Below are 13,000 nucleotides of genomic sequence, written 5' to 3'. Positions count from 1 at the left end.
CCTTTCCCTCTGACATCCAGAGAACTGCGTGGGGCCTTCTCTCAAAATGATGGTTCAGCTGCTTCTTCCTCTTCTCTCCTAGGGCTTGGATTTTGAGGCCAAAAACCAGCACACCCTGTATGTTGAAGTGACCAATGAGAATCCCTTTGTGGTGAAGCTCTCGACTTCCACAGCCACCGTAGTGGTCCATGTGAAGGATGTGAATGAACCACCCATGTTCGTCCCACCCTCCAAAGTTGCTAAAGTCCAGGAGGGCATCCTCGCTGGGGAGCCTGTCTGCACCTACACTGCTCAAGACCCTGACAAGGAGAATCAGAAGATCAGGTACTCAGGAGCTGGGTTCAAATTGAGCTCAAACGCACCAGTACAGTTGGCTGGGCTGTTTATTATGGCCAGCATTTGTTCTGATTACCATAAAAATTGTTTAATATTTTGAACACCACCCCTGCACGAGACTTCTTCCTATCTACCTAGAGACTGAGTAGGGGCCCAGGGGACAGGTATTTCCCCTCCCTCTTGTATCTCTGCTGGGACCCCCACCTGCTACTTTAGGTTCCCATTCATAGGTGAGATGCATTTTCCATTTGATCCTACTTAGGAGCCCAGAGGCCCTGATTCCATTTGCCAGTTGGCATAAGGAGCCTTTGAATGATGACACCAAAATTATGAGTAATTTAGGATGTGACCCTTCTCACCTTTTCCTCTCCAGCTACCACATCCTGAGAGACCCAGCAGGGTGGCTGGCAATGGACTCAGAGAGTGGGCAGATCACTGCTATGGGCGTCTTGGACCGCGAGGATGAGCAGTTTGTGAAGAACAACAGCTATGAAGTCATAGTCTTGGCCACAGATGATGGTGAGAGCTTCCTCCCAGTCTTTCCATAGGGGGCATATTTGGTTTCCAGGTGGCATGACATAGCATGCCCCCCCAGCCACCCAGACAGAGTATGGTGTGGGGAAGGGAAGCCAACAAAACCACTCTGGACAGTCAAAGGGGTCTTTCAGAGGAGCACTTTAAAGACGTCCTAGGATGGTTGGCCATGACTCAGAATCTCTAAAACCCGGAGAGTTAACAGGTATCATTACCCTGAGGGCTCCCTTCAGCCTAAATTCGTGAGTCACTGAACCCTGAATTGACCTATCAGTTTCCCCTTGTGATTGATTGATAGGGGCTGCCTGGATTAATGTCTTGAGCAGGATGTTAAGGATGCATTTGGGATCGTTGGGAAGGTACCATGATTGATTAGTGATATCACACCATAACAGGATTGGGATAAATGGTGGGATTACCATCTCTGACTTGATACATAGTCAAACAGGTCCTGGAGGCAGTTGAGAGACTACAGCAGGGCTGTGAAAGAAAGCTCCCCTGAAACTGATTGGCGAACACTAGATTAGCCCCAAGATGGCCAGTAGGTTTCCGCTTGTGATAGATTGGTAGTGGCTGTCTAGATGAAGTAGCTGCTACTGTGCTATGAACTGCTAGGGGAGCTTAACATTGACTCATCAATCCAACCAAGGGCAGATACTGAAAAGGAATCATATGTGTAATTATGAACAGGGAGTCCTCCTACCACTGGCACAGGAACACTCCTGCTAACACTTATCGACATCAACGACCATGGCCCAGTCCCTGAGCCCGGTCAGATCACCATCTGCAACCAAGACCCTGTGCCCCAAGTGCTGAACATCACAGACAAGGACCTGTTCCCCCACACCTCCCCTTTCCAGGCCCAGCTCATCCGCGACTCAGACATGCACTGGATGGCAGAGATCAACGAGAAAGGTAACTGAGAGGTGGTGGCAGGTGGATGCCAGGCCTGCTGGGTGGGTGTCTGTCCCATCCAGGATCCTGCACATATTCCTGCCCCAAAGTCTTGTGGGTCACAGAGGTAACCATCTCCTCAAGAAACACAACCAAATGTTATTTATTAACCTAATGTAAACCTTTGGAATTCCACGGGGTCCCTTAGAAACCATTCTAGCCCAACTGCCTTACTTAGACAGATGGAAAAACTGAGGCCCAGAGAGACAGGGAGTGACTCACCCAATATCACATAGTGAGAGTCAGGATTCCAACACTAATAATAGCTAAGGAGGCAGTCATGGTTCAGTGGTAGAATTCTTGCCTTCCATGAGGGAGACCCAATTCAATTCCCAGCCAATGTACCTCAGGTGTAGCCACCCCCTGTCTGTCAGTGGAGGCTGGCGTGTTGCTATGATGCTGAACAGGTGTCAGTGGAACTTCCAGACTAAGATGGACCTGGAAGAAAGGTCTGATGATCTACTTCTGAAAATCAGCCAGTGAAATCCCTGTGGATCACAATAGTCCAAACCGCAACCAATCATGGGGATGGTACAGGACTGGGCAGCATTTCATTCTGTTGTACATGGGGTTACCATGAGATGGGACAACTTGATGGCAGCTAATAATAGTAACAGCTAACACACACTGAGTATGCTTACTATATGCTAGATGCTGCTTCAAATGCTTTACAGAGATTAGATTATTTAGTCCTCAGAACAATCCTGAGAAGAAGGGAATATTGTCACACACACACACACATGCACGCACACACACACACACGCACACATACACATATTACAGAAGAGGAAATTGAGGCTTACAGAATCCTAAAAATCTTGTCAGACGTGTCATGGCTAGAAAGTGATGGTACCAGGATTTGAACCCAGGTGGTCTGATTTACCATGATGCTCTGCTGCCTACGATTTATTGAACCCAAGTGATACCACAAGATTTTTTTTTTTCCCCTTATTTAATATTTCTACCACCACCTGTGGTCAGTATTTTTGTCCTCATTTACAGATGAGGCTTAGAGAGATTAAATAGTATACCCAAGGGCGCAGAGTGGGTAAGTTGTGGAGCAGCAATTGAAGCCACCAAGCTTTGACTCCAGAGCACCTGCACCCCCCTTCCCCCGACTCCTTCTCCTATCCACTTCCCTGTCCTACCTCCTTCTGATCCGCCAGCTCTGAGGTTCTTAGCTTTCAATGAATTTACAGTTGTCACAAGGACTGGAGAAGGGGTCCTATTAACATCAAGTGGGTGAGGATTTACAGTGCATAAGAAAGGTGGGTGCAACTCCAGCTGCCAGTAGGGCTCCTGGAGAAACTACATCATTGTGGTTTAACTTGTTGCCCCTTCCTCTTGGGGCTAGGGAGGGGAGTGGGGAACCAGTACATTCAGGCTCTACCCCCCAAAAAATACCAAATTTCCATTATTCCTTATAAGCCCAGTCCAGAAAGGACTTGGAAGACCTATTTCAAACACCTGCATTGTCTCATTTTTAGGATGCCTATGATTTGGGTGTATACATCCAGCACCTTTCCTTTGGGGAGCCCAAGTTGGTATCCTATCATCCCCTTGTGGTCTAGAAGCTGTTTTTTTCTTCACTGAACATATAATGTAAAAGCTTGCACTCTGGGGTCAGACTGCCTTGGTTTAAGATCTGACTTCTCCATTTATTAGCTTTGTGACCACACAAAGTCACCGTTCCTCAATTTCCTTATCTGTAGAATGGAGGTCAATAATTGAGCCTAGTCCCATATAGTTATTGTGAGGATTAAGTAAATGAATACATGAAAAGCATCTTGTCTGGTATATAAGTGCTCAGTACCTTTCTGAGGCTGACATTTTCACCACCTTCATTTCCTAACAACAATCCTAGATTTAGCTCAGTGGAGGTGTGAGCATTATGGCCAAATCCCAAAGGTACCAATGCCTGATAATAGTATTGATACCTGGTTCTTGGTTTTAATTTAGTTTTTCTGTCTCCCTTTGTCCCTGTTGTTGGGGGCATTAACCCAGACTCCATCCCTGTGTGACCTTGGGCTAGTTGCTTGACCTCCCTAAACCTCAATGTCTGCATTGTAAAACGAGGATAATGGTAACTACCTCTTAAAGTTGTAGTGAGGATTAGAGTAAGGTCTGGCACATACTAAGCATCAATTTGGCCTCCATCATCATCATCATCAACTGAGAAATCAGCCCAACAGCATGGGAGCAGGATGGTGGTAGGGGTGTTTGGTGACACGCCCTAGGCTGGCCTCTCTGCATGGTGTAGACCGAATAATCAGTCTGCAGAACTCTCTCTGCCTACCTGTGCTGAATGGGAACAAGGTCAATTCTCCCTTTGGGCCTTTTTACTAAGGGGCCAGTGAGTGTGCAGGGCCCTTTAACTGAGAATGCCTTGAGGTCAGTGCTGAGATCTGCAGGCAAGTCTGGGGGGTGGGTGGGTTAGAAATGTGGGGGTTGTTTATGATTGTCCCTATGATTGGGGGACACTACTTGCATTTAGTAGTGGAGACTTGCAATGCCTGGGAAAGTTCTTTATGATAAAATATAGTCCCACTAAAGCTTATAGCTCCCCTTTGAGAAACTTGGGTGTAAACTGAAGGGTGCCATGTGCAGACCTTTCTACAAAGACACCCCTGACCACAAAAATACTCCCCCACCCCCCTGTCATACTCTAGGACTGCCACACAGTCTCCCCAGAGTGGGACCTATTGTGTGGGCTGCACTGAGGCTTGGCTTCTGCTCTGTGCTTAGCCAAAATCTGCCACTGACTTGGGCCTTTGAAGGCCAGTTAGTCCAATGCCTATTTCTGGCATCCCTGAATTTGTGTGTGATCACTAATCTTGTGATAATGCAGGTTAGCATCCTATCTGGTCCTCTTTAACGACATCAGCTAACTAAACAATGCATGTGTCACTTGGATTTGTTAATAACTGAATACTCGCTTTGAAATACAAGAAGTTTTATATATTGAATTTTATCATACATTTGAGGTATAAACAGTATATTTTTATTGCAAGAACAAGATGCTGCAATAATATATGGTAGTGAACTTAAAAGTAGTGAAATAGGAAAATAAGTGGCCAGTTAACAGGAATATTAAGAGATTGGCTAGCTAGATCTCTTAGGAAGAATACCGTATTTTTACACAAATAATGTGGGGCTTCTAACGTTTGTTTCCCAGCTACTCCCCTCACACCAGGTATTTTCGAAAGTGCACTATGCTAAATGTTTCTACAGCAACATGTAAAAATAAAATTGGCATAGCAGCTCTAGGAAAATACCTGGAGGGGAAGGGGGGAGCACGAAGTAGTTGGCAAACAAATGTACAAGGTGTATGTTATTTGCATAAAAATACAGTAATGTGTTCTTTTTGAGGCAACCAACAGTCTAGCAGCTGATGGTGCTGAGAAATTATTGGTTCTGTAGGACATCACTTTTAAAATGTCACATATTTAAAAAAATGGTAATTTTTTTTTCAAATATATTGGTAAATTTATTCTTTATCCCAATAAATAATCATTTCCATGATGGCAGATTTGGCTTTGACCAAATAACAATTTTTAGCGCTTGGCCAAAGTCTGCTTTTGGGATATTTCTCCCCTTTGCCCAGATGTAGGGCTGTCTCCTCACACTTTTGTCATGGTATGCTCCGTTCCTCCTGTATATGGTATCCCAAGGCCGATAAATTGTCTGTCCTCCTCAGGAGACACAGTGGCCTTGTCCCTGAAGAAGTTCCTAAAGCAAGACACATATGACGTGCACCTTTCTCTGTCTGACCACGGCAACAAGGAACAGCTGACGGTGATCAGGGCCACCGTGTGTGACTGCCATGGCCATGTGGAGACCTGCCCCGAACACTGGAAAGGGGGTTTCGTTCTCCCTATCCTAGGGGCTGTCCTGGCTCTGCTACGTGAGTACCAGGGGTAGTTAAAAGAGCTGATTCTGTCTTGAACTTCTGGGACTAAGGGACCACCAACATTGCCCATCTGTTCATTGAACTGTTAATTCTAGGAGTGTCCATCAGTCAGTAGATATTTATGGAGCTTCTGGAATGTGCCAGGGGATATGGTGGTGAGCAAACAGACTTGGCCCTGCCCTCATGGAGTTAGAGGCTAGGGCACTAGTTCTCCAGTGTGGCCCCCAGGCCAGCAGCATTGGCATTACCCAGAATTTGTTAGAAAGGCAAATTATCAGGCCCCACTTCAGACCTATTGACTCAGAAACTTGGAGATGGAGGTCTAGCAATGTGTTTTAACAAGCCCTCCAGGGTACTCTGATGCAGCTAGAGTTTGAGAACCACTAGTCTAGTGGGCAGAGGTGTTTAATTAAAACTAAGTCTTTGCTCTAAAAGTAGAACCTATCACAGTTGCTTTTTCTACCTTCTGACTTGGTCCTTGCACAGAAAGCACTCAATTTAATCAGATATGAATACAAGAGCAAGCTTTAATTCATTCAACATACTTATTGGGTGACGCAAACCATTAAGCACTCAGCTACTAACCAAAAGGTTGGTGATTTGACTCTACCCAGAGATGCCTTGGAAGAAAGGCCTGGTGATCAATAGGCATGAGACATATAAGCCTTGGGTTCAGGTGAAAAGCCTAGCCATTGAAAACCCTATGGCACGTAGTTCCACTGTGACACACATTGGGTCACCATGAGTCAGAATCAAGTTGACAGCAACTGGTTTAGTTTCTTTCCTTCTTTTTTATTGTGTGCCAAGCACTGTTTTGTGCACTGGAGATACAGCACTTAACCAAACAGGAATGTCAAGATGGGTGTAAGGTCTGCCAGAAGGGGATATTCAAGTGAAGACCTGAAAGGTTGGGAAGCAAATCATGCATCATATCTAGGAGAAGACCACTCCAGGCAGAGGGAACAAGTCAAAAACCTGGAGGCAGGACTGTGCCTGGTGTGTGGAAATAGCAAGGACGCCAGCATGGCTAGAATGGATTGAGAGGAAAGAGCACAGAAGAGGAGGTCAGAGAGGTGATGGGGCAGTGGATCGTCATGTTGGGGCTTGTAGGCTTTTGTAAGGACTTTGGCTTTATTCTGCTTGAAATGGGAAGTTCGCAGAAGATTTTGAGCAGAAGAGTGATGTGATGACTTAAATTTTATAGAATTTCTACTGAACAGATTGTAGGGGGACCAGGGTGAAGTCAGGGAGATTGTGTAGGAGGCTGTTGTCATAATCCAGGAGTGAGATGGTGATGGTGGTTCAGACCAAGATGGTAGCATTGGAGGCAGTCATATTTCAAGGTATTTTGCAAATACCCAGAATTGATGATTCTAGCGCTTTTAGCGTGGGCAATTAGAAACATGACATTCCTATTTACTGACTGGGGAAGGATGGTGGAAAGAGCCATGTTGTCAGGCCAATCCAAGTGGGGATATCAGTAGGCATTAGACATACAAGCCTTGGGTTCATGTGAGGACGAAAAGCGGAAGGGAGAGGTTATAGTCTAGCCAACATGGGATGTACACCCTGAGAACCTGTGGACTCCCAAAGAAAGCTAGGTCTGTCTTGTCTGGTCAGAGAGTTAACAGTTCCATCAGCAGGCAAAAAAGTGATAAACCTAAGCAGTAGCTGTGACCTGTTACATCAGACTGCCTCAGAGAGGGCTAGAGGTTAACAGTATAGTCATGGCAGTTTGGAAAAACAGCCAGGCATTAGTTGGCCATTCCTCCCATATACAAATAACCTAGCAACCTTGCTTTAACTTAAAGTCCAGGCTCATTTAGGGGCCAGCTGGTGACTAGCAGAGTCTCCTTAAAAGGTAATGTCTACTGGGAGGTCCCCATCCCCACAAAGGAGGATTTTTGTAAGGACCAATACTACTAACATGGGGAAGACTGACAGCAAATGATATAGAATTATAGCTGGAGGGAAAGAAGTCAGAATGCTTCTAGGAGGAGGGAACATTAAGCTGAGACCTGAAGGATGAAAGTCATGTATACACATGGAGAGTGTTCCAGGTGAGGAAACAGCCTATATGAAGGTTCTGAAGTGGGAAACTGCATGGCCTATTCTTGAGGAATTCAGAGGAGGCTAATGTGGCTAGACTTTTGTAGGTGGGTCAGTGGGAAGGTTGGAGGCAGAGGCAGGGGCCAAATCATGTAGGCCTTGATAAGGAGTTTGGGCTTTTTCAGGTGCAAAGGGAGCCATTGAAGTATGTTAAGTAGGAGAGGAATGCGATAGGGGTTGTTGCTCTGGCTACTGAGTGGAGGGGTCTAAAATTAGATGGGGCCCTGAGGGTTTGGGGGTCTTGGCCAGTTATATGGTTGTAGGGGGTGAGTATTCACTCCTAAACTCTTTCAGTCCTCCTGTTGGTGCTCCTCTTGTTGGTGAGAAAGAGGCGGAAGGGCAAGGATCCTCTCCTGCTCCCAGAAGACGACACCCGGGACAACGTCTTCTACTATGGTGAAGAAGGGGGTGGCGAAGAAGACCAGGTGAGGCATTGGGAAGCCTGGGGGTTAGAAGTGGATGCCCTCAGGGCCACTAGCAGGGATGGCTGGGTCAGCCAACTGACCATCTTGGCTACATTGACCAAACCCTGGTATGAAGCATCAGTCTTCATGCAGCACTGACCACCAACTCTCCTCTTCTGAGAGGGTGTCTGATCCATTGTTGTAGTCTCTTTGGCTTCAGCCAAGCTGACCTTGAGCCTGTGCTTAATTTGGGAAGGTAGAGGAGGATGGAAACTAGGGCTTTCAGAAATCTCTGACCTTTATCTGTCTTCTAAGACTTAACTATGTACCCAAACATCCAAGTGGGGTGAAATGTAAATGATGAGGAAGTGGGGAGGGTCGGTTCTTCTCAATCCAGTGCTCCATCATTTTCATAAAGGACTATGACATCACCCAACTCCACCGGGGTCTGGAGGCCCGGCCTGAGGTGGTTCTTCGCAATGATGTGGCACCAACCTTCATCCCCACACCCATGTACCGTCCACGTCCAGCCAACCCAGATGAAATCGGCAACTTCATCATCGAGGTGAGTTATGGGGGGCAGTCTAGTGTAGGTAGCCCTTTGTTCAGGCCTAGCACTCTCAGCAAGAGAGAAAGAGCATTGGCTGTGGGTTCAAATCCTGGTTCCACCACTGTCTTAGTTTCTTAGTGCTGCTATAACAGAGATACCGTAAGTGGGTGGATTTAACAAACAGAAATTTATTTTCTCACAGTTAGGAGGCTAGAATTTCAAATTCAGGGCACCTGATCTAGGGGAAGGCGTTCTTTGTCCTCTCTGGGGGAAAGTACTTGTCTCAGCTTCTTCAGTTAGCGTTTTACAGAGGAGGCAATAGAAGCCCAGGTTCAGGAGATGCCAGAGTCACACAGCTGGTTGGTGGTTGTTACGGATTGAATTGTGTATTCTTCTCGGCATTCCTTGGAGATCTCCAGGTGGCATCTATCTTTCCTCAATTCATGCTTACTTGCCTCTGTGCCTAATCTGCTCTTTTGTATCTCAAAAGTGTTTAGTTTAAGAACACCCTACACTGAAATGGCCTTGTTAACATAACAAAGAAAACCCTATTTCCAAATGGGATTACATTCACAGGTATTAAAAAAAAAAAACAAAAAAACCAAGCCCTTTGCTGTCCAGTGGATTCTGACTCATAGCGACCCTATAGGACAGAATAGAACTGCCCCATAGGGTTTCCAAGGAGTGCCTGGTGGATTTGAACTGCTGACCTTTTGGTTAGCCGCTGTAGCTCTTAACCATTATGCCACCAGGGTTTCCTTCACAGGTATAGGGGTTTGGATTTACAACACATATTTTTGGGGGACACAATTCAATCCATAACAACCACCAACCAGCTGTGTGACTTCTGGCATGTCCTGTAACCTGGACTTCTATCGCCTCCCCTGTAAAACTCTAACTTGCAGAGTGGTTAAGTATAGATTAGGAGTGATTCATGCACTTATTCAACAGATGTAACAGTTGTTAGGAGCCTAGACTTGGGCCAGGCAACCTAGGTTTGAATTTTTTAAGATCCCAGGTGATTCCAATGTGCAGCAACATTTGGGAACCTCTGTTATAGGTTGTTTGAAGGATTGGACGAGTAAGTGCCTAGAACAGTGCTAGGCCAGCGGTCCCCAAACTTGCCTGCATGTTTGGAATCACCTGGGGAACTTTCAAAAATACTGATGACTCTGACCTCTACAGATGGTGATTTAATTGATCTGGGATGTGGCCTGAGCTTTGGGTTTTTTTAAAAAAGATCCCCATATTATTCATGTTTGGGAACCAGGGGCCTAGTACATTACATTTATTAGGGAATGACAGCTGTTATTGCTAATAGCTGTCTGAGTGTCTCCAGTGTAGTTAACTCTGGTTGCACATTTGATTTATCTGAGGAACTTTGAAAAACAGCAATGCCCGTGACCCAGGCATCTTTTTTTTTTTTTAACTTCCCAAGTGATTCAAATATGCAGCCAGGGTTGTAAGAACCACTGACCTAGGCACATAGGAGATATATGATATGAGCCTAGCACAGCCTGGTACCTAGTTAGCAATCAATAAATGGAGGTTTTTAATAACAGAAAAAAGGAAGAAAGTTGGTTGAAATTTAAAACTGGATCAGAGTGCGGGAAGCAGCAGTGGACAGAGAACACAGGAGGCGGTCAGGGCCCCTCACCCTGACTCTGCCTCAGTCTTCTCTTCAGTGAAGAAAGAGGGAAACTAAACTGTTTCCCCTTCTTGCCTGCTAGAAGTAGCTTGGGGATGAGACGCTGTTCTTTAGATAAGTGTATTTGAGAAAGTTCTGTATGAAACAGTTTCTTACAAATGGGAAAGCTGCTCAGGGCACCTGGTTTGGAGAAGATGCCTTATACTTGGAGCTAAATACCTGGGGTCTTTCTCTCTAGTTGGATGAAGACAGTTTCCAGAACGCCTGCATGTTGAGCATTTTTGCAAATACTAACTCCTTTGATCCCTACATTAATGTGAGGTAGGGGCCCTATTATTATCTTTGTTTTACAGAAAAGAAAATAGTGTTCAACTATATGCCAGGTAATATTGTAATAAGTCCTTCACATATATTTACATATGTTCATTCATTCTTCTACAACTGTATGAAACATCACCATTTTACAGATGAGGAAACAGAAGCATAGAGGGTTAAGGGACTTGCCCAGGGTCACAAAACTAGTATGTGGACTCTGAGTTCTAACTCAGGCTGATTTCACAGTCCCTGCCCTTGGCCACTACCACTGGCCTGGGTCGCTTTGAGTACTTGCTGTACGCTGGATCCTGTGCTAAGTACTTCATATGCACCTCTGGAGTCCCCTGGGTGGTGTAAACGATTAACACTTTTGGGTGCTAACCGAAAGGTTGGAAATTGGAGTCCACCGAGAGGTGCCCTGGAAGAAAGACCTCGTGATCTATTTCCAAAAAAATCAGGCCTTGACAACCCCATGAAGCACAGTTCTACTCTGACACAGATGCAGTTGTCATGAGTCAGAATCAACTTGACGGTAATGGTAACTTTTCTTTTTTTTAATGAATCTCTAAAATTAAAGGAGGGAGAGAGAGCCTCACAGGTGAGGAAATGGAGGCTCAGCCACGTTAGTCAGCTCGCCTGAGCTCTCGCAGCTGGCAAGCATCAGAGTCCCGCTCTCCTAGCCATCTGTTCTCTGTTGCCACAGAACCTGAAGGCGGCTAATGGCGACCCCACGGCTCCACCCTATGACTCCCTGTTGGTGTTCGACTACGAGGGTGGTGGCTCTGATGCGGCCTCCCTGAGCTCCCTCACCTCCTCATCCTCTGACCAGGACCAAGATTACGATTATCTGAGTGAGTGGGGCAGCCGCTTCAAGAAGCTGGCAGACATGTACGGTGGTGGCGAGGACAACTAGGCCACCCTGCCAGCAGGGCCAGGAACTAAACCTCAGGCCACAGTACCCTCCTCCAAGGGGTCCCAGGTCCCCCCTTCAGCCAAGGACTTTGGAGCTTGTCAAGAAGTGGCCTTAGCAACTTAAGAGAGTCCGTGAGTCTGACTGTAAAGAATTAGCATCTAAGCCTTTCAGAATGGAGGGATGTGGGCAGATTGACTTTAACACTGAAAACCTCTCAGCCTAGGTCAGGGTTGCCTTGGAGGCTGAATTTCTGGAAGTTTCTCACCTGCTATAAAATGCTCCGCCCTGTGTCCTGGGCCTGGACAGGCCCTGACCCTCCTATGACTTTCTCTCTGGAATGGACCCTTCTCCTTAGAAAGAGGCCTCTTCTTGCACCGTAATTTGTTTTCTTTCTCTTTTTTTTTAAATGCCATTTTCAAAAAGTTAGAGGCAGGTCCTCAGCCGTCCCCTTGGGTCCTCCAGAAACCCAGCCCAGAGCTGCTGGGTTCACCTCCTGCCTCCCTCTCTCATCTCCAGCTCCCGAGGCCTCCCATTTCATTTGGTGGATCCCTATGTTTTTATACAGAGCACGTCTAGGTTGCCCTTTGTTTTTTGTTTACCCTGTTACGTGCTGTAGATGAAGTGTGATGACAATCGTGTAAACGTACCAGAACTTTTATTAAAGGAATTTTTCCCAGAGGTGCCAGGGGAGTGAACTCTTTATAACAGCTTTATGAAGACATAATTCACATACCACACAATTCACCCTTTTAAAATATGCAATGCAGTGGGTTTTGGTATTTTCAGAGTTGTTCAAGGGAAATGAAAATGGTTTAACCCTGCTCACTTCTCCAGTTCCTCCCGATGGCAGAGGAAGCTCAAGATGATTTAACATCAACATGGTGAACATAATGTCACTGACTGTACATGTGAAGAAATGTCAAATGCATGCATACATATTTACACTCCCCCCCCCCACCGCCACAAACAGATTAGTGAACACGCCCATGTGCAGTGGTGAGGGCAGGGGGGCATACCTTCTGTCCTTCTCCCTATAAGTTCAGAGCTGCTTTTGTATGTGAGAGAACCCATCAGAGTAGCAGGTGAAGTCTTTTCTGGAACAGCGGCTGCTCTCTCTGTGTTGCAGTATGTGAAGATTTCCTCTTCTGTGCTGTGGGCTCTGAGTCAAAAGGCAGAGGCCAGGCAAGATCTGGAGTCTCTGGGTGGTGCAAATGATTAACATGATTAGCTGCTAGCTGAAAGGTTGGTGGTTCTAGTCTCCCCAGAGGTGCTTCAGAAGAAAGGCCTGGCAGTCTACTTCTGAAAGATCACAGCCGTTGAAAAATGT

General features: G+C 46.1%; 1 protein-coding gene across 1 annotated transcript in view; it reads left to right on the top strand.

Moving 5' to 3' along the window:
- The window catches only part of CDH3 (cadherin 3), a 49,052-nt gene extending 37,088 nt beyond the window's left edge, over positions 1 to 11,964 (top strand). The window contains exons 10-16 of the mRNA XM_004371452.1: positions 83 to 324; positions 710 to 855; positions 1,561 to 1,785; positions 5,522 to 5,728; positions 8,138 to 8,268; positions 8,666 to 8,812; positions 11,464 to 11,964. Of these exons, the coding sequence (XP_004371509.1) occupies positions 83 to 324; positions 710 to 855; positions 1,561 to 1,785; positions 5,522 to 5,728; positions 8,138 to 8,268; positions 8,666 to 8,812; positions 11,464 to 11,673 (1,308 nt within the window). The 3' untranslated portion in view covers positions 11,674 to 11,964. The remainder of the gene's footprint in view (positions 1 to 82; positions 325 to 709; positions 856 to 1,560; positions 1,786 to 5,521; positions 5,729 to 8,137; positions 8,269 to 8,665; positions 8,813 to 11,463) is intronic.
- The last annotated feature ends 1,036 nt before the right edge of the window (positions 11,965 to 13,000 follow it).

Source organism: Trichechus manatus, unplaced genomic scaffold, assembly GCF_000243295.1.
Source record: "Trichechus manatus latirostris isolate Lorelei unplaced genomic scaffold, TriManLat1.0 scaffold00014, whole genome shotgun sequence".
NCBI classification, from domain to species: domain Eukaryota; kingdom Metazoa; phylum Chordata; class Mammalia; order Sirenia; family Trichechidae; genus Trichechus; species Trichechus manatus.
The sequence above is the reverse complement of the archived record's forward strand: the minus strand, read 5'-3'. Positions and strand labels throughout refer to the sequence as shown.